The sequence below is a fragment of the Myotis myotis genome, unplaced genomic scaffold, assembly GCF_014108235.1.
Source record: "Myotis myotis isolate mMyoMyo1 unplaced genomic scaffold, mMyoMyo1.p scaffold_m19_p_15, whole genome shotgun sequence".
NCBI lineage: Eukaryota > Metazoa > Chordata > Mammalia > Chiroptera > Vespertilionidae > Myotis > Myotis myotis.
In genome coordinates, this window is record NW_023416319.1 from 16,564,993 (window position 1) to 16,584,833 (window position 19,841).

The 19,841-nt window shown below is 46.1% G+C and overlaps 2 protein-coding genes across 4 annotated transcripts; both read right to left on the reverse strand.

Annotated features, from left to right (window-relative positions):
- Window positions 1-3,737: 3,737 nt before the first annotated feature.
- NOLC1 (nucleolar and coiled-body phosphoprotein 1) lies at window positions 3,738-16,453 on the reverse strand. Of its 3 annotated transcripts, none has more exons than XM_036336199.1 (13): window positions 16,261-16,453; window positions 11,006-11,061; window positions 10,752-10,891; window positions 10,516-10,649; window positions 9,836-10,001; window positions 8,368-8,483; window positions 8,110-8,242; window positions 7,673-7,801; window positions 7,387-7,497; window positions 6,607-7,284; window positions 6,318-6,424; window positions 5,870-5,962; window positions 3,738-5,704 (listed from the first exon to the last, which is right to left on the reverse strand). In XM_036336199.1, exons 1-13 carry the CDS (start codon window positions 16,378-16,380, stop codon window positions 5,546-5,548), a joined length of 2,142 nt encoding a protein of 713 aa, XP_036192092.1. In that variant the 5' UTR covers window positions 16,381-16,453; the 3' UTR covers window positions 3,738-5,545. The 3 variants fall into 3 exon arrangements, with proteins under 3 accessions (XP_036192092.1, XP_036192091.1, XP_036192093.1); XM_036336198.1 differs by having other exon boundaries at window positions 10,752-10,894; XM_036336200.1 differs by lacking the exon at window positions 6,318-6,424 and having other exon boundaries at window positions 5,562-5,704; window positions 10,752-10,894.
- Window positions 16,454-17,986: 1,533 nt separating this feature from the next.
- LOC118669813 (thioredoxin-like) lies at window positions 17,987-19,257 on the reverse strand. The gene is made up of 3 exons (XM_036336201.1): window positions 19,008-19,257; window positions 18,912-18,961; window positions 17,987-18,221 (listed from the first exon to the last, which is right to left on the reverse strand). The coding sequence occupies exons 1-3, from the start codon at window positions 19,176-19,178 to the stop codon at window positions 18,170-18,172; spliced, it is 273 nt and encodes a 90-aa protein (XP_036192094.1). The 5' UTR covers window positions 19,179-19,257; the 3' UTR covers window positions 17,987-18,169.
- Window positions 19,258-19,841: the final 584 nt, after the last annotated feature.

Sequence of the window (19,841 nt, forward strand, 5' to 3'; positions counted from 1 at the left end):
ATCTCCAGCCAGGATCTCCAGCCAAGTTCTGGTCTGGATCTCCAGAGAGGTTCTGCTTAGGATCTCCAGCCAGGTTCTGTGTCCATGTTGTCTTGCTAGGTTCTCCAGCCAGGTTCTCCAGGTTCTCCAGCCAGGTTCTGTAGCCAAGTTCCCTCGCTCGGTTCTCCAGCCAGGTTCTGTCCAGGTTCTCCAGCCAGGTTCAGTCACTAGGTTCTAGTCAGGTTCTCTTGCCAATTTCTGTAGTCAGGTTCAGTGCAGGATCTTTTGCCATGTTCTCTCCAGCGAAGTTCTTCTGTCTGTGTAGGTTCCTTCTTCTGAGTTCTGTCTTCTTCGTTCTGTGTTCTGAGTTCTGTGTTCTAAGTTCTGTCTCTCTTGGTTCCGTATTCTAAGTTCTGTCTTATTACATCTGTATTTATACCAGTTGATTCAATCCTATCAATCTCTATTACAAAGGTTAGGGCGTTTCTTATCTCCATTCCAGGGAGTAAAGATTATGTAGCTTAATCATGATTGTTCATAGTTAAAGTGATTAATTTCCCGCCTGGCACTTAGTTAAGAGGTTTTATTCCCTCCCTAACTTCAGGGGAAAATCCCTACCTGGGGAAACAACCTTTCTCAGAGACCTTGGTTAAAACACATAGTGCCAAGAAGGTGAGCAAACATATTAAGAACAGTATGCCATATATGCCAGGTCCCTTGAAACAGCAAGCATGGACCGGCTCCCGGCAGTTTCTCTCTCAACGATGTTTCTGGCTCTCTATCTCTCTCCCTTCCTCTCTGTAAAAAATCAATAAAATTTATTTTAAAAAAAAAGCTTTTATACACGCTATTCCATCTAGCTGGAAAAAACGCACAGGTCTACTCCTTCATCCTCACCACCTTCACCTAAGTAATTCTCACCTTCAAGTCTCACTCAGTAAAGATTTTTATTACTGCAGTGACCATGTCCTGACTTGCCTGGGATAGTCTGTTTACCTCTGTTCATCTTAGCCTAATTACTAACACTTCTCCCTTTCACTCTCAAAAGCATCCCAGTCTAAATGATAAATTACATGGTTACCCTATCCATGAGGAAGTCCTACCATAACATGAGTCAGTTCCCATGTTACATGTTCTCATAGCTCTTTGTACTTTGCCTTCATTGCACTGAAGTTTATATTTACACTTTATTTCTGAGGATTAATATCTTTGCCCCACATTAGACTAGGTAAACTTTGATCATTGGAACTGTTGTTTTTTTATTCACTCATGATTATGTCTTCAAAGTCTCTGACACAGAATCACATATTATGTACCTGGCACATAGTAAGCACTTATATTTGCTGAATGTATGAATGTGTGTCTGGCAGGCTAATAATTATTGAAATATTGTACTCCTCCCACCGTCCAACCCACTTCCAAGGTGGAAGCCTGGTGTTTATTCTCAATCCTGAGCTCCAAAGGGGATTATGTTGGGAGAGGAGGGGAGAAAGGGAAGATGGAAAAGTGCCATGGCCTCTGAGCATCCAGACCTAGAAAGGCTCAGGTCTGCAGTGGGGACCTGTGGCTGACCCCCCTGGTGGGAACTCCAGGGCCCTGTAGAACCTGAGAGGAAAGTTGGAGGTTCCATGGTGAACACCCTCTACAAGCCAAGCTCTCATAATCAGAAGGGCCTTTCTCCACTCCAGAACAAGGGTCCTCAAATGAGGGCCTATGTGTTAATTCACCTCATGGCTTGTATCTAAAAACTCGTGGCAGATTCTCTGAGTTTGTTGAATGTAACTGGAATAATGACAATGTAAGGCTTTTTAACTGGTCTAGTTCAGCTCCTTGCAGTGGGCAAAAGCCCCACCTACTGGCCTGCTAAGAAACTGCAGACAGCTTAAGCAGGCTCTGCAGGGCGCAGAAGGTGTAAACTCAAGTGATCAGCAGGAACTTTGCTTTCCTGGCAGCTGTATTAGCACCAGGAACATTGCATTGGACTATCAATCCCCTAAAATACCCAGGGGGACAAAATAAAGTACTAATCCCTGCCTTGGCCATGGGTATTGAATCTTCATTGAGTCAGACTTAGCATTATCTTGCCCCTACCTTCTACACACCCTCTTGATCCATCCTAAAAAGGCCTCTTCCCCCACTGAAAAATGTCCTCTTCCTTGAATGGTAAGTTAAGCTGTTCCTCTCCTCAGGATCCTGAACCAAGGTCAGGATTTTCTTGCTTGTCCCCTTTGCGGTGCTACTCTGGCCCTTGGTGACAGGACTCGGCACACTACACAGAACTGTTCCCATGTCCAACTTCCCCCTTTAGACACAGCTCTCTTGGAGCTCTATGGCTGGTACACAGGCAGGCTGATTTTCAGACAGAGACCTGGATTCTTGTCTCCATGTGCCACTAAATTGCAGTTAGCAACCCTAAGCAAATCGCTTTATACTCAGCTATTCCCAGTTCTCAACTAAGTATAATTTGCCTCCAGGGAATATTTGGCAATATCTGCAGCACTTTGGGTATCCATGCTGGGGGATGCTGCTCCACATACAACACACAGGGAAATCCTCCACAAAGAATGATCTGGCCCAAAATGGAAATATCGAGGTTGAGAAACCCTGATTTAGTTAATATCCCCCTAAAAAAAGTTGGGTTGCAGTCAGAATATAACCTGTGCAGCACAAAACTATGAGTTGTAGGACAGTATCCTGCTTTGTGGGCATTTTGAGATAGAGAGGCATGAGCCATCAGGTGTGTGACTCACTGAATCTGTGGATTTCAGCAATAGTACCAGTACCCATTAGTGGTAGGTGGGAATTTCAGATCCCTCATAAAACTAAAGTTTCTAATAAGCAAGATCGATTCTGCATACCAATCCTTGGCATCATGAATGAAGATATTAAACAAATGACAAAAAAAAATTGTCATTGACTCTGTTCCGATTTGAGTCACTGATGAAATGGCATGTTGCACATCACAAGGACACCAAAAAAAGTCATTTCCAAAATCCTCTTTTATTATCCAAGTTATAGTCATGGAGTGCTTACAACGTGCCAGGGACCGTGCTAAATGCTCTAAATTCTCCGTCCTTACAACCCTTCAGAGTAGTCAGATTTTACAGATGAGATAATACTCTCATTTTAAATATGAGAAAGCCAACTCGGAAATGTTAAGTAATTTCCTAGTAAATGCTATTAGGCAATTTGCTAAACTGCTTCATTTGTGTAACACATTAGCTGCATATAGGTAGCAGTTTCAGGCCTAAGGGGAAAGGAGGTCTGTTAAGTTAAAAAAGCAAACAAGACTGGGAAAGGTGTTTATAAAATGCAAAAGAAAAAAAATAAGCCATAGCTTTAAACAATAAGCAGTACTTACAAATTATTCATCTAAGTAGAAAAGTTAATGCATATATATTGTATTTCATTTTAAGGTATTTATACAGACTTAACAAGGACTTTTGTTAATGGAACCATGAGAGGAAAGAAAAAATATTTTTCAGATACTCTTAGATCAGTGGATTTCAACACTGGTTGCTTGTTAGAATCACCTGGGAGCTAACAGGCCTCACCAGAGTACACCAGCATCTGACTCAACCAGTCTGGGAATGGGCCCCTGGATGGCTACCAGTGTTCTTAGAAGTACCCCAGATGACTCTAATTTTCAGCCGATGTTATGAAATCAGATTTATACCAAGGGGTAGCAAACTTTGTCTGTAAAGGACCATATAGCAAATATTGTAGGCTTCGTGGGTCACATGAAGTTTGTCATATTCTTTTTTTTTTTTTTTAAGCCTTTTAAGTCATACACAAACAAGCCGTGGGCTGGATCTGGCCCATAGGCCATTTTGCCAACCCCAATTTAGACTACACACTGGCTGGACTACTGCCTGGAAAAGGCACCAAGAGACAAGGTATGGCTAACCCCAAGAAGACTCTAGTGAACTCTAGTGAAGGTCTGGACCCCAGCCCTTTAACTGGCACCCAAGTTGTTTTGGTGTGAATAGGAGGTAGGAGAGCTTTGGACTCACAATAAAACTCCATGACACATTAGAAACCAACCAGTTTATTATTTTGTAGTAAGATGTATAACTTTACCATGCAGACTGAAACACCTATGTCAGCATGAACAGTGCGTTTCCTACCTAGAGGCAGTTACATGGAAAACCAGGTTATTATCAGGTTATTTGGAGAGTATGGAATCCAAAAAAGGGGAGGTTAATTTCAGGACCTATACCTTGCCCAGGAAACAAGCACACCTCACCACAGGGACAGCCCAGTCTCCAGTTTGTTGACTCTTCCTTCTCCACTGTGCTCTGGCTGAGCACTGGCAGCATGACCTGCAGCTTTACCATCAGCCAGCTTAGCCTACCATAGCGCTGCTCACTGGTTTTTATCGTTCCCTCCACTGTTACGGACAGTTAAGGTTCTGAAAGGGGCACATCACTTGCTCCCATGTAGCAACTACAAGACACATTAATCCTATTCGGATGCTCTCCCAAACCCACTCTATTCAAGTTTTACCAGATAATATGCATTGTAAAGGTGCTTCCCATTTTCATTAGCACATACATAGGTGACCTATAAATTTACCTAATGTAATCTAATTCCTACTGAGGATTGAGGTTATTTTTCTTCTTTCACTTTCTTGATCAATGATTTCCAACCACACAGGAGTTACTGAAACTAATTTTGTGTCAGTATTGCTACTAAGATAGACATACCAAGTGATATGTACTTTCCAGATTAAATTAATGTTATTTTGTTCTCTAAAATATAAAAAAGTCAGATGATGCAGTTTTCAATTTAGTACTCAACACTGTTAAAGGTCAAGTCATCAAAACAAGTCTTTTGAACAATAGAAAAGTTTATGCTTTCAAATTAAAAAACAGGTATTGCAAATATTCCGTAATAGTGATAAAATTACAGAAAACAAAATATTCAGACTGACTCACAGCATTCACACACCATAATTTTGCCTGTAACAGAACAGTTAATTTTATCCCCCAAAGTAGCTACGTCCATGCTGGCTGAAAACGTCAGTTTTAGACCGCATGAATGAGGAAGAACTACATAGTGCATGCTTAACAGACATATACATTAACCATTCTCAACTGCCCCTCACCAGGGCTGATAGGAGGGATGAAATGTGGACATGTGCACTCACATAGGCAGAATTCTCCAATTATAAAAATTCACACGTAACCTTTACTATGTCTTGGGCAATAGCTTTTATGTATGGGAACACACCTCTGAAAATCACAACAAAAATCAATAGGAAATGATTCAATAGAAAATATACAAATTTCTCAGCATGAGGACTTCCACAGAACAGGGAGAAGGGGATGACAACTAAAACTAATTTTTATTTAAAAAGAACACTCCCCTTACCTTGTCCTTGCTACTCAACACTCACAAACACAGAAAAGGACCAGAGAGGATGTTCCGATACAATGTCTTCGGACCTATTCTAGGCTGCTGTCCTCACCAATACCTCCCCTAATAGAGCTGAGAGCTCCTAGGTCCACTGGGGAAAGTAAGTAGTCTTGGATCATCACCCCTGCTTTGCTAGGATCACCGCAGGTCACTCGCTGTCAAACTTAATTGAATTAACCTGGACAGAGATGGAGCCTCCCCTGTAACTGCCCCGCTTCTTCTTGGTCTTCTCATGCCGGAAGGATTTGCCTTTGGTGAACTTCAGGACCTGATTGGCTCGTTCCCCCCAGTCTCCGGCTGCACCGCGCTGGTGAGTAGAGAGAGGTGGTCAACACATAGGACACCAGGGCCCTGTCACGTTCTTGTCCCTTCTCAAGGCAACCTGAACCCAGGGAGTTTCCCACCAATCTGAAGCAAAACTGTCCTCTCTTCCACCCAACACTGTTCAAGAATGGCGACTCCCTCTCCTCACCTTGGCATCAAAGGAGTTGTCTGCCACTCGAGCATCCACCTCAATTTCCTCCTCCCTGATCCTTCGGAATGGGGATGATGCCCTTTTTTCTGCCTGGATAAGAACGAAGTACCAAATTAAAGACCGAGTGGTCAGGTGACAGAAAAGCCCTCCTAAGCTACACACATGTGCATCTTTGCCAGGCCAGGCAGAGAGCTATCAAAACGATCCCAGATTCTTCTTTCTACTCTTGAAAGGCTAGCTCCCCATTCTCACTTCTGAAATAGAATACCCCACCCCCCTTTCTTCTTTGTCCAAATATGGCTTATATACCCAATGTTGCCTCAGTCTTTGAAATTTTCATGCATATGTGAATTGCCCACACATGTATTAAAATTTTATTTCCTCCTGTTAATAATAAAAAAAATAAATAAAGGCTAGCTCCCGAGAGGAAAAGAAGACAATTTACTTTCTTCCTTTTCGGAAATGTGTTAGGGGTCTGAGGATTTATCTTCTTGACTGGAGGAGTCTCTGCCTCCGTGGCAGCCTCATTCTGCTTTCGTTTCTTTCCTAAACCTACAAAACAAAAAGCCAGACTCAGACCAGTTTCCTGTTCCTCTGCCCATGTTGCCACACTGAGGGCCTGCAACTGGAACCTTGTCATTCTGCCTCCTCTCTCTCTGCCATTCCCCCAAGTGTATCTATCCCATCCTAATTGAGGGGAGGGACCCAAGAGGGCAGCTTCTGTGGATACAGACCTGGCTTAGAAACTGCTACTGCTGCCTTTGTCTTTCCTTCCTCCTCCTTGTTGCTGTTCCTCTCTGCTTTTCCATTCTGGGCAATCGGTGTAGAGGTGCCATTGGTTTTGAGGGCTTGTGGTCTAGGAGTACCCTTGCCCTTGGGCTTCTCCTCCTCCTCTTCCTCCTCCTCCTCCTCCTCTTCTTCACTGGAGTCATCTGAAGAACTGCTGCTGCTCTTGGCCTTCACTGTCTTTGTGGAGGCTGGCTTGGAAGGGGCTATGGCTCCTGCTGTCTTCTGTGGCTTCTTTTTAGCTGGGGGTTTAGATGCCTTTTCTTCCTCCTCTTCCTCACTGCTAGAGCTGTCTGAATCAGAGCTGCTGTCCCCACCACCCTGAGAGGCCTGTTTGGCAGGCAAAGATAGCACTGCTTTGGCCATCACCTTGGCCTTAGGGGTGGCCACTGTCTTCTTCGCCTTCCCCACATCCTCCTCCTCCTCCTCACTAGAACTGCTCTCCTCCTCACTGGAGCTACTATCAGCCTTTCTGGTCAGAGGCTTCTGGCCACTGCCTGCAGGCTGCTTGAGAGCTGTGGCTGTCTTAGCTGCAGGCTGCTTGGGAGTGGTAGCTGGCCTACTTGAGGGATTTTTGGTGGCACTGGCTGGCTTGGCAGGAGCTTCTTCCTCAGAACTGTCAGAGTCTAGACAAGAAGAGGGTAGAATGAATAGCTCCCCAAATTACAAAGTAGACTGAGAAGAGCCCCTGGAATGCCCCCTGCCCAGAGGGCCTCCATATGTCTCACCTGAGCTGTCTGAAGAGCTCTCTGCTGCCTTCTTTGCTGGAGCTGGTTTCGTGGCTGCTTTAGAGATGACTGGCTTAGCTGGCGGTTTCTTTTCTTCTTCAGAGCTGGAATCTGGAGAGAACTTATGGCATTAGGCTGGGCCCAGATTCCAGACCCAAACAGGAGTAATAAAAAGGATGCATAGACCACAGAGCTTTAGTCCTATCTTGCTTCAGTGGAAAGAGCTTTTTCATCTTCCTATTTCTCAAACACTCCCCAGATCCACTCACCACTGGTGATGACTCACCAGATTCATCACTGCTGTCGTCACTGCTCTCTTCAGGCTGTTTCTTCTCTGCAGCTTTCTTGGGAGCCTGGGTTCCCAGGGACTTCTTGGGTGGGGGAGCAGAAGGCGGGGGCACTGAACTATATGGACCTGTTTAAAAAGGAGAGTGTGGTGATTTTAAAATATGTACACAAACTCTTTGATGGAGTTTAACCCCTTCCCTTGAGTGTGGGTTGGAATTAGTGACTCATTTTCCACAAACAGAATATGGCAGGGATGCTGACATGTCATTTTCAAGTCTAGGTTATAAAAGATACAGTGCCTTTCTCCTCTCTCTGGGAGAAACTAGCAGACATGTCAAGCAGTTCTTTGTAGAGGTCCATGTGGTGACTACAGAAGTCCTTCTGCATATGGGCCCTGGTAATAATCATGTAGCTTGACTCCCCATATCTGGTCACCTGGTTTTTTCTTCATGGGCTTTTTCTGCTCCTCCTCCTCACTTGAGGAGTCCTCACTGCTGGAACTCTTTTGGGTAGGGGTGGAGGCTGCTTTCACTGGAGCCTTGGCTGCTACTTGCTTTTTAGGCACAGTCTGCATCATACAAGAAAATCAGTTACCACAGGAAAATGTGGACCCAACCAATCCTGCCAGGAAATGGAGACTGCCCCTTTAACCCCCAGACCCCTCTCTTCCCTGGTAGAAGTTATGGTCCAGACCTTCTTAGAGATGGCTGCTGCCTTCTCCTCCTCTGAGTCATCGCTGCTGCTGCTGCTGCTACTACTGCTAGCTGCTTTGCCATTAGCTACTTTAGGTGCTGCCCGAGCAGGAGTGCCTAAGGAAAAAGAAAGTGTTAGAAGTATCAAGAAATTAAAAGGCCATAAAAACCTCCATCCTATTAGCTCAGAACTTGGGAGTCTTATCAATTCTCTTGCCTCTAGAGCAGGCATGAAGGAGACTGCTATGGTTTACTATATCAAGGAGGCCTTTCCTGCCCAACATAAGGAATAAAACTACTCTATCTTTATTTTTTTTTTAAATATATTTTATTGATTTTTTTACAGAGAGGAAGGGAGAGATAGAGTTAGAAACATCGATGAGAGAGAAACATCGATCAGCTCCCTCCTGCACACTCCCCACTGGGGATGTGCCCGCAACCAAGGTACATGCCCTTGACCAGAATCGAACCTGGAACCCTTGAGTCCACAGGCCGACGCTCTATCCCCCGAGCCAAACTGGTTAGGGCTGGATCATATCACTTTTATTTATTTATTTATTTTTCATATCACTTTTAAAGATAGAGTAGTTTTCCCCTAACCGGTTTGGCTCAGTGGATAGAGCGTCGGCCTGTGGACCCAAGGGTCCCAAGTTGATTCTGGTCAAGGGCATGTACCTTGGTTGCGGGCACATCCCCAGTGGGGAGTGTGCAGGAGGCAGCTGATCGATGTTTCTCTCTCATGATGGTTCTAACTCTCTATCCCTCTCCCTTCCTCTCTGTAAAAAAAAAAAAAAAGTGGTATGATACAAATAATTTAAATATGCCCTGAAGTCTTTCACTCCAACTTCCAGAGAAGCGCCTATAAATCATAATCTAACCTTCACTACAGGAAGATTATAGAATAAAACTTCTCACTTGTCCTATGGAATGAAGGTTTAGGAGGAAAAATGGTAGTGAAAAGAACAAGGAATAGGGGTGCAAGTGGTCATAGTAAAATGGGATTTGTGGGAACATAAAATGTCTATGAAATGCAACTAAAAAATGACAAATTGATACCATTTCTTAAAATACATTTTCCCTTGCCAACAAACTGTTTCTCTAGTTACTAGCCCCTAATTATGAAATATTTTACTCATTAATAGCATCTTTTAAAAAATATACACTAGGTCCTGGCCAGGAAGCTCAGTTGGTTAGAACATCATCCCAATACACCAAGGTTGCGGGTCCAATCTTTGGTCAGAGTATATACAGGAAGCAACCAATGAATGCATAAATAAGTGGAACAACAAATGGATGTTTCTCTCTCTCCCCCTGCCCCCCCCCCAAAATCAATAAAGATATAACACTAATCAATATCTCTGTGGTCAACCACCAGTACCATTTCACCCTTGTGCTGAATAAGCAATTTAAATACCTATCCACAGAGCAAGCTGGTCCCCGGCCTGGCCTTTTAGAAACAGAAATAGTACCTGGTTTGCCTGGGGCTTTAGTCTGAGCTTTAGCTGCCACAGGTGTTGCCTTTGGCTTCTGGTTCTTTGGTGCCTCATCTTCTGAGCTTGAGTCAGAATCAGAATCAGAGCTCTCGGCCTTCTTAGGAGGAGCTTTGACCGCCTTGGTTTGGGGCTTAACTCCCTTCTGTGAGAAAACACACAATGAAGAGACTCAGCAAGAGCTTCTGGGTATCCAGGAGCATCTTAAGGTAAAAAGTTTCATCGGCTTTTACTTTTTAGGGGCTAACAGAGCAGCAGGGGCAAGGGAAAGCTAAGCAGGACTTGACATGAAAAGGACAACAAACTCTTAATAAGAAACACAAAGTTCAGCCACACAACCAACTAGCCCTGTCCCTGCCATTCTCTATCTGGAGCTCCCAACATCTGTATACAAAACACACTCCCTTACCCCTGAAGTTCTAGACAGTGTCCCAGGGAAACCCAATACCTGTGCTGATTTACTCTAGATTCCGAGTCTAACTTCAGTCTCACATATCCTTTTCAGGCTTCATACTTCTATCACATCTCTGCAAGTCCCCAGATTTTCTGCCCCATAATCACCGTCCACCACCAGCTCTTGATCACAAGCTAGAAGCCAAGATTTTAGGTTTCTTCTTCCTGATCCCTTACGCAACCCCGTTCCTTCCCAAGCTGCAAACCTGGACAGGCTTTTTCTTTTTGTCCTCCTCTTCCTCCTCATCATCACTGGATTCTTCACTGCTGCTACTCTCTGATGCATTGGCTGAAGCCTTTCCAGGATGCTGAGGTAGACTGGCACGCTTGGCAGGTACAGCTGAACAAAAGCACAGGTCCCACTGAGAATCAGCTAGGCATATAGGCAGACTACAAATCCTTTTCCTTGAACTGCTAAACCCAACTCCCTCCCCGGTCTTACCAACTTTCTTAGCTGGAGGCCCTTGGGCTTTCTCCTCCTCACTGCTGTCTTCACTGCTGTCACTGGACGAAGTCTTCTTTTTAGCCTTCTTAGTCACTGGTCCATTTGCTTGTAATTTCCGCTTTGGAGCCTTAGTGGACCTACTGAGGTAGACCAGGCTAACTTCTGGGTGACCAGGACCTTCCCAAACCAAGAAACAAAGCCCAGTACACTTGAGGGGAGAAAATAGCCAAAACGGTACAGGAAAGACTTACTTGAGCCAGAAGCTATAGATGTCCAAGAGGGAAGAGGCATTGGCATCCTGCTGGGTCTTTAGGAGAAAAAACAAAGAGCTGGGTAAGAAAAATTTATCCTGGTTATTCTAGGGGAGATCAGATTTTGTTACTGTCTGGTTAAAAATGACCCGCTTTGCCCTGGCTTGTATGGCTCAATTGGTTAAGCATCATCCCATGCACAGAAAGGTCACCAGTTTGAATCCCGGTCAGGGCATATACCCAGGTTGTGGATTTGATCCCTGGTCGGGATGCATACAGGAGGCAACCAATTGATGTTTTTGATGACAATAATGTTTCTCTCTCTCAAAACTCAATAAAAACATTTTTCTTAAAAGTGACCTGTTTTATTACCTACTAGTTGCCCGGTGAACAAAATTAGTGCACTTGGGGGTGGGGGTGGGGGGGTCCCTCAGCCCGGCCTGTGCCCTCTCACAGTCCAGTCCGGGAGCTGTCAGTCGGACATTCTTAGCCCACCACCGCTGCTGGCCAGCCGTGAGCCCAGCTTCTGGCTGAGCGGCGCTCCCCCTGTGGGAGCGCACTGACCACCAGGGGGCAGCTCTTGCATTGGGTATTCGGTTGTTCTGCCATTCAGTCAATTTGCATATTAGCCTTTTATTATATAGGATTACTATATTTCATATAAATGTTACAGTTTCAGCCCAGTAGCAGTGGCTCAGTTGGTTGAGCATCGTTCTGTGCACCAAAGGGTTGCCAGTTTGATCTTCAGTTGGGAGTGCACGCCCAGGATGTGCGTGCGATTCCCAGTCAGGGCACGTATGGAAGGCAGCCGTTCAATGATTCTCTCTCTCTCTCTCTAAGCATGTCCTCAGATGAAGATTTTAAAAAAGTTACAGCTTTCATAACTTCTCTTACTTGCACAAATCAGAAGAAAAATAGCCCTAGATGGTTTAGTTCAGTGGATAGAATGTCAGCCTGTGGACTGAAAGGTCCAGTCATGGGCATGTACCTTGGCTGCAGGCTCAATCCTCAGCCCTGGTCAGGGTGCACGCAGGAGGCAACCAATCGATGTGTCTCTCTCACATACATGTTTCTCTATCTCTGTTTCTACCTCTCCCTTCCACTCTCTCTGGAAATCAATAGAAAAATATCCTTGTGAGGATTAACAAAAAGAGGAAAAAAAAGGAAAACATTTTACTTATGTATTTCACAATCAATACTTATCAAAAACTTGGGCTATTCCTATAGTTTCTGACACCATCTATCCACCACCTGTCAATCCTGTTTATCAAAGCCTTTATAAAAATGTGCATTCCTGCCCTAGCTGATTTGTCTCAGGAGATAGAACATCAGCCTGCGGACCAAAGTGTCATCTCAGGCTCGATTTCGGTCAAGGGCACGTACCCCAATTGCAGTCTCCTCCCTGGCCCGGACCCTGGTTGGGGCTCATGCAGAAGGCAACCAATTGATGTGTTTCTCTCACACTGATATTTCTTTCTCTCTCTCTTCCACTTTCTGAAAAAAATCAATGGAAAAATTCCTCTGAAGATTAAAAAAATAATAAATAAATAAAATGCGCATTCCTTTCACTCTAGCAATGCATTATCTAGGAACTTATCCTTACCCATGGGAGAAGGGCACAAACATTTATACAGGAGAGTGTTTCCTGCAATGTAGTTTATAATACCAAATCACTGGAAACTAGCCTCCAAGAGAAGATTGGTAAAAAGCTATGTCGTGTATACAAAACTGCATCCAGCCCTGCTGGTGTGGTTCAGTGGTTGAGTGTCAACCTAAAAATCAGGAGGTCACAGTTCAATGTCTGGTAAGAACACATGCCCGGGTTTCGGGCTCGATCCCCATTAGGGGGTATGCAGGAGGGCAGCTGATCAATGATTCTCTCTTATCATTGACTAGGGGCCCTGTGCACGAATTTGTGCACCTTGAATTTGGGCCCATCCTCTGCACCCCTGCCTGACCCCTCCTGCCACAGCCCCTGTCCCCTGTCTGCCAGCAGCCCCACTCCCACTATTACTGCTCCCACTCGCACCCGCTGATGGTGCAGAGCAATTGGGGCTAGTGCCAGCAGCAGGTGTGAGTGGGGCCGGCACCTTCAGCGGGTGCAAGCAGCTGCTGCTGCCCCGAGCACCCCTCAGGGCTTCTCCACCTCCCCTTGCTTCTGAGGGGCGACTGGGGCCTGCAGCCACCGCTTGCACCTGCTGATGGTGCTGAGCGATCGGGACCGGAGCCAGATGCCGGCAGCGGGTGCGAGCAGCGGCACCAGCGCCAGCAGCAGATGTGAGCACTGGGCAAAGAATTTTCAATAGCCACCAGAGGCTCACCCCAATGACAGCAACCAGCGTCCCGTCTTGGTCTGATGCCCCCGCTCACCTGCTCCACCATCCCACCACAGCCGATGTCTGCCGTGTTCCACACACGCCCCCTGGTGGTCAGCGCATGTCATAGAGGCCAATTCAGTTCAGCTGTTTGGTCTATTTGCATATTAAGGTTTTATATATATAGATGTTTCTATCTCTCTCCCTCCCCCTTCCTCTCTGAAATCAATCCATATATATATACACACATACATACACGTGTGTGTGTGTGTATACGGCTAATATGCAAATACTAGAGGCCTGATGCACGAAATTCGTGCAAGGATAGGCCTTCCTTCCCCTGGCTGCCGGCATCGCAGCCCTGGACCCCACCAGCACCCACCTTGGCCTGGCACTGCCCGTGTCCACTGCCACACACCCCCCGGTTCCCCGGAGCGCCCCCCCCCCCCCCCCCGATCGATCGCCGTGCAGAGGGTAGCCTGGCCTCCCTCTGCGGAGCCATCATGGGGCAATGGAGGGGCCCTCCCGACCAATCGCATCACACCCGCCTCGGCTGGCCTGGCGCCAGTGCGTGTCAGTGTGGTCGTTCTGCTATTCGGCCGTTTGGTGGATTTGCATATTATGCTTTTATATGCAAACATGCTAAATGTCTGTCAGGGTATTGACGTTAAGTAGCAACACCCGGCTTCCTCTCTCTAGCGACTAGCCTCCTTGCAGTTTCTTCAGCCCAGGAACACGATTTGCTTTCTAGTGAGGTGCAAACATTATACACTGTAACCAAATGTCTGTGAAGCATTTTCCCGTGCCTCATCTCATTTGATCCTCACAGAAGTCCTGGAGTAGGTAGACAGGAGACTGGGTGGAAGCCTATTTTTTTTCATTAGACAGAAAACGGAGATTTAGAAAGTTTAGAAACTTGACCCAACTGAAAAGAAGAAATGGTGGACCTTAAAAATGACTTCAGGTTTTCTCACTGCACAGAATATAGTCAAACACTGCTGCAGTTAAATATTTTACCCTTTGTTCTCCCTGCACGATCTATAATAATAATCTGCTTCCTGTTGATATTTACTGCTGTGTTGCTGACAATTACCTGAAAGAGAAGTTGGGGTGCTTCACTGGGCTGGGAAAAGTTTAGCTAAATCAGAAAGCAGGTCTAGCCCTAACCGGTTGGTTCAGTGGATAGAGCGTCGGCCTGCGGACTCAAGGGTCCCGGGCTCGATTCCGGTCAAGGGCACGTACCTTGGTTGCGGGCACATCCCCAATAGGGAGTGTGCAGGAGGCAGCTGATCGATGTTTCTAACTCTCTATCCCTCTCCCTTCCTCTCTGTAAAAAATCAATAAAATATATTTTAAAAAAAGAAAGCAGGTCCAAAGTTTATTCTCTATCTATAAAAGGCTAAGGTAATACTATACATCTTAAATTGTTGAGATAAGAGATAAAGCATATAAAGTGTTTAGAAGCTGGAAAAAGCATCTGGCCCTTACTAAGCCCTCCACAAAGATTTTGCTAAGCAAAATAAGCCAATCAGAGAAAGACAAGTATCACATGATCTCACTCATATGTGGAATCTAATGAAAAAAAAAAAGAAAAAAAAAAGATCCAGAGACACAGAAGCATAGAACAGACTGCAGAATCTCAGAGGGAAGGTGGGGGGAGAGTGAGTGGGTGGGAAGAGATCAACCAAAGAACTTGTATACATATATGCATAACCCATGGACACAGACAATAGGGTGGTGAAGGCCTGGGGCAGGGGTGGGGTGGGGAGGTGGAGGTAGGCTAGAAGGGGTCAATGGGGGAGGGAAGGGTGACATATGTAATACAATAAAGATTTAATTAAAAACAAAAAAAATCCTGGTTCTGAGCCCTGGCTCAGTGGATAGAGCATCAGCCTGGGCATGGAAGGGTCCTGGGTTCGATCTCCAGTAGGGGGCGTGCAGGAGGCAGCCAATTAATGATTCTCATCATTGATGTTTCTCTCCCTCTCCCTTCCTCTCTGAAATCAATAAAAGTTAAAAAAAAAAAAGAAAAAAGACCTAGACTCCCAAAGATTCTATCTTCCCTCAAGGTGTTTGCCCATGCAATCATGTCTGCTTTTCTTGAGATGTAGATTCCAAACCTTTCACGTTCCTAGTCATCTTCCTTTCACATGTCTTCTGAACATCCTAAGTTCTAACCCAATGATAACAGCTTTCACTCACTGATGAGCACCAGGCACTGGATGGGATTGCCATTTTGTATATATTACTAAAACTCACAAAAATCCTATAAAATGTATGATGACTTCCCCATAGAAATAGGAACACTCAGATTAAGCAAGCTGCCCCAGTTATACATCTTTAAATGAATGACAAAGCCTGGTCCCAACCCTGTATTTGATTCCACAAGTCAAAGATCCGAGCTCATTGTTATGCCCGCATGGTAGAACTATGATGCTCAATGCTACTTCAGCATAACTAACAGCAGAATCCTGCCTCTACTCTCGTTCATTTTCTTTACTACGAAAATCCCACCCTTCTAAAGCATTTTATGTATCTCTGACTCCCCAGTAAATTCGATTGAGAGTTAAGGTCGTCACACTTTCCACCAACTACTAAAGCCAAAAGCAGCAACCAGAAGCTTCCAAAGCCTCCGGTGAGACTGGATACACCCTCTTCGGGTGCTCCCACTCCGCCAGCCACGTGATCTGGACCACGCGGGTCCCACGCTGCTGCCACTGCACCGCTCAACAGAGAAAACGCTACAAGACTCAGCGCTACCTAGTCAAGACCTCGCGGACTCCAGGCTCTCTCCAGTCACCACCGAAAACCCGCACAAAGGCCCCGCAGACACTGGGCTGGCGGACCCCACGGACCTCTCTACCTGGAAACCTAACCATGGCTGGGCCCGGAGCCCTGTGGTCCTCCCACCCCGGCTCGTGAACCAAGTCCGGGACTCACAGCGCCTGTTGCCTTGGCGAACTTATTGGCCACCTCCGAGAGTTGGTTGTCGCGCAGAAAGCCGAGCACGAGGGGATACAGGTCGCTGGGAACCACGCGGGGTAAGCCGGCGGCCGCCATCCTCCGGGCAACACGCGTCACTACCGTTGCCGACGCACACGACTCAGGAACTCAGGGACCCAGAGAGGTCGGGGCGGAGCGCGTTACGTCATCGCGCCGCGCGGGCGCACAGCGGAAGGGGCGGGCGCACTCCGCAGGGATGTCCCGCCTCCACCTCGGAGGCAGGATCTACGCAAAATCTGTAAGCTCTTTCCGTTCCCACGTGTCGCCATCTTGATAAGGGCGGAGCCCGCCGCCCGCCACTTTGCGAAGGCGGAGCCTGACGTCAGGGGTCACGCCCTCGGCAGTGGCGGGAAAACGGCGGACTTCCCCTGTCCTATCTCCCGAGGCACCTTTCCTCCCGCGGCGTTTCCTGCTCCTCGTTCGAGATTAGCCTTTCATGGAAGTGAGTGGACCGGCGGGCTCGAGCTGTCCTCGGACCACCTGGACTTGGTCACAAGATCTCCAAACGCCCCGACCCGCTCTGCCAGTGGATTCCCACCTTCCATCTCACTGCCTCCCACACCCACAGCGACCCTTTCTCAGCTACCACCCCAGCCTGTGGGACTCCCACCTTCACTGCAGAGGTTCCTGCAGATCATCTGTGGGTCAAGATGGGGTGTTGATCCCCCAAACTGAGGCTAGTAAGCCAGAACAAGAATAGGGAAACGGGCAGATCGTGACGTCACCAAGTAGTTTACAGCCATCTAGCAAATGGCAAAATCCTATCATCACTAAACCAAGGACACTTGACAGGAATGTAATGGTGGCACCTCTCCCCAGCCAGAGGGTAAATAGCCTAAATCACCCTACTCAGGAGATAGGTAGATAGCAGAGATCCTATTAGTGCCACTTGTGCCTACTACACCCAAGGGCAGATGAAGTTAATGGGAATAAATCTAATTTTGGAACATCAGCACAGAACTAATAATCTATTGGGCTCATCCCATCACACCTCCCTAAAACTCCCAGCCTTTAAAAACCTTCAAAATGAAGATACCACAGTACAGTCTCCCTCCAGGCAGCACACCTCGCCTTCCCCCTCCCTCTTCTTTCCCCACAGGCATGCAGGTGGGGACTCCCACAAGACTTGCATCCAGGGAGCAATGGGCCCTGAACCTGTCCCAAAGGCCCCCTTTTTTCTGACTTCTTAGTGAGCCAAAGCAGCCCAGTCTAGGCTCATTTCACTGTCTAGTCTCTCCTGTTGTTCTATCCTACACCCTTCCATTTCACTGTTCCCAGTTTCTACAAACATCCTCTAAAACAGCGGTTCTCAACCTGTGGGTCGCGACCCCTTTGGCGGTAGAACGACCCTTTCACAGGGGTCACCTAAGACCATCCTGCATATCAGATATTTACATTACGATTCATAACAGTAGCAACATTACAGTTATGAAGTAGCAACGAAAATAATTTTATGGTTGGGTCACAACATGAGGAACTGTATTTAAAGGGCCAGAAGGCTGAGAACCACTGCAGTGAATCACCTGTACTTGTGCTGTGAAATCTTTCCTGTACAAAGTCAAGAACCCACACGCTACCAGCTGGCCCAAGGCAGGCAGACTCAAGGCCAGGTCCCCTTTCCAGGAACAAAACTGCCCCACCCCCACCCCCATCATGTCCTGCCCATGAAACCCTATCCTCCACCACTTATTTTTAATGGTATAACTAATATTTTGTTGTCATTTACATTCAGATGGTAGTGGAGTATATAGTCTCTATGCTTGATCTTTTATGTAAGTAAAAAAAATTTCAAAAACTGATAACTGTTTTCCGAAAACATGAATAAACTAATTCATTGATGGTGGCTTCATTTTTCCTTATTAGCTCCAGAAAAATCACCCTTTTGTCCTTTTGTAGTCCTAGATGGTTTGGCTCAGTGGCCTGTGGAATTAAGGGTCTTGGGTTCAATTCTGGTCTAGGGCACATGCCCAGGTTTCAGGCTCGATCCCCAGTAGAGGGCATGCAGGAGGCAGCCCATCAATGATTCTTTTTCATCATTCATGTTTCTATCTCTTCCCCTCTCCCTTCCTCTCTGAAATCAATAAAAATATATTTAAAAAACAAACAGCCCAGCCAGCATGGCTCAGTGGTTGAGTGTGACCTATGGACCAGGAGGTCACGGTTCAATTCCCGGTTGGGGCATATGCCCAGGTTGCAGGCTCAATCCCCAGACAAGAGCGTGCAGGAGGCAGCCGATCAATGATTCTGTCATCATTGATGTGTCTCTCTCTCTCCCTCTCCCTTCCTCTCTTAAATCAATAAAAATATATTTCAAACAAACAAATGAAACTGGAAGGTTGGCTGTGACCAGTTGCTCAGTGGTTAGAGCATCGACCCATGGACTAAAGGGTTTCAGGTTCGATTCTGGTCAAGGGCACTTACCTCGGTTGCAGGATCAATCCCCGGCACATTTGAGGCATGTGCGGGAGGCAACCAGTCAATGCATCTTTCTTATATCAATGTTTCTGTCTCTCCCCCTCCCTTCCACTCTTGCTAAAAAAAAAAAAAAAAAAAAAAAAAGGAAAAAGTATCCTCAGGTGAGGATTAACAAGAATTGAAAGGTTGGTATGCATTTGACTTCACACTCTGCAGCAACATCCTAATAGTCATCCACATCTACTTCAAGGAATACCACATTGGAATACTTCAGAGAGGAAATTAAAAAAAAGCTTTATCATTTTGCCAAACCCACACCATGCGGCTGAGAAGTCAGCTACTACAAGTTTATCTCCTGCACTGTTCAAGGCTTCCTCAAAAGCATACTTGCTCTTGATCTGCTTCACCATTCTGTCACCTGAGGCCTGATGAGCAACCATTAAAAATCGATGGAAGTGGATGCAAAGCAGCAAGCAGACCACGCTTGGAGAGCACACAGCCTGCCTTCTATTTTTTAAAATTATTATTTCTTTAAATATATTTTTTATTGATTTCAGAGCAGAAAGGAGAGGGAGAGATAGAAACATTAACGATGAGAATCATTGATGGGCTGCCTTCCACCATGTCCCACACTGGGGATCAAGCCTGTAACCCAGGCATGTGCCCTTGACTGGAATCGAACCAAGGACCCTTCAGTTTGGAGGCCGATGCTCTATCCACTGAGCCAAACCAGCTAGGGCCTGCCTTTCCTTTATAGCGACAGGGTAGCTGGGCCCCCCACTTACTTATTCAGTCAAGTCAGCTCCATGAAGGTAAAATGGGTTGTGCACCAAACCTGAATGATGCAGCAGCAATCTCTTCAAACCACAGTCCTGACAGTTTATACTGTGAACTCTCCCTATGAGAGAACTGGAAAACTACCCAACTGTTTCCCCCTTTGTCATGAATACTCAAATATTCTAATGCCCAGGCCTGAAAAGTCAATTTCAAACTCTATCATATTTGTTTACATTAGCAACAGACAAGAATCCCTTCAATCCCATACACTATACTTGGACTACTTCCCATTAATGCCCCTCAAAAAGGGTAAGGATGTACTTTTT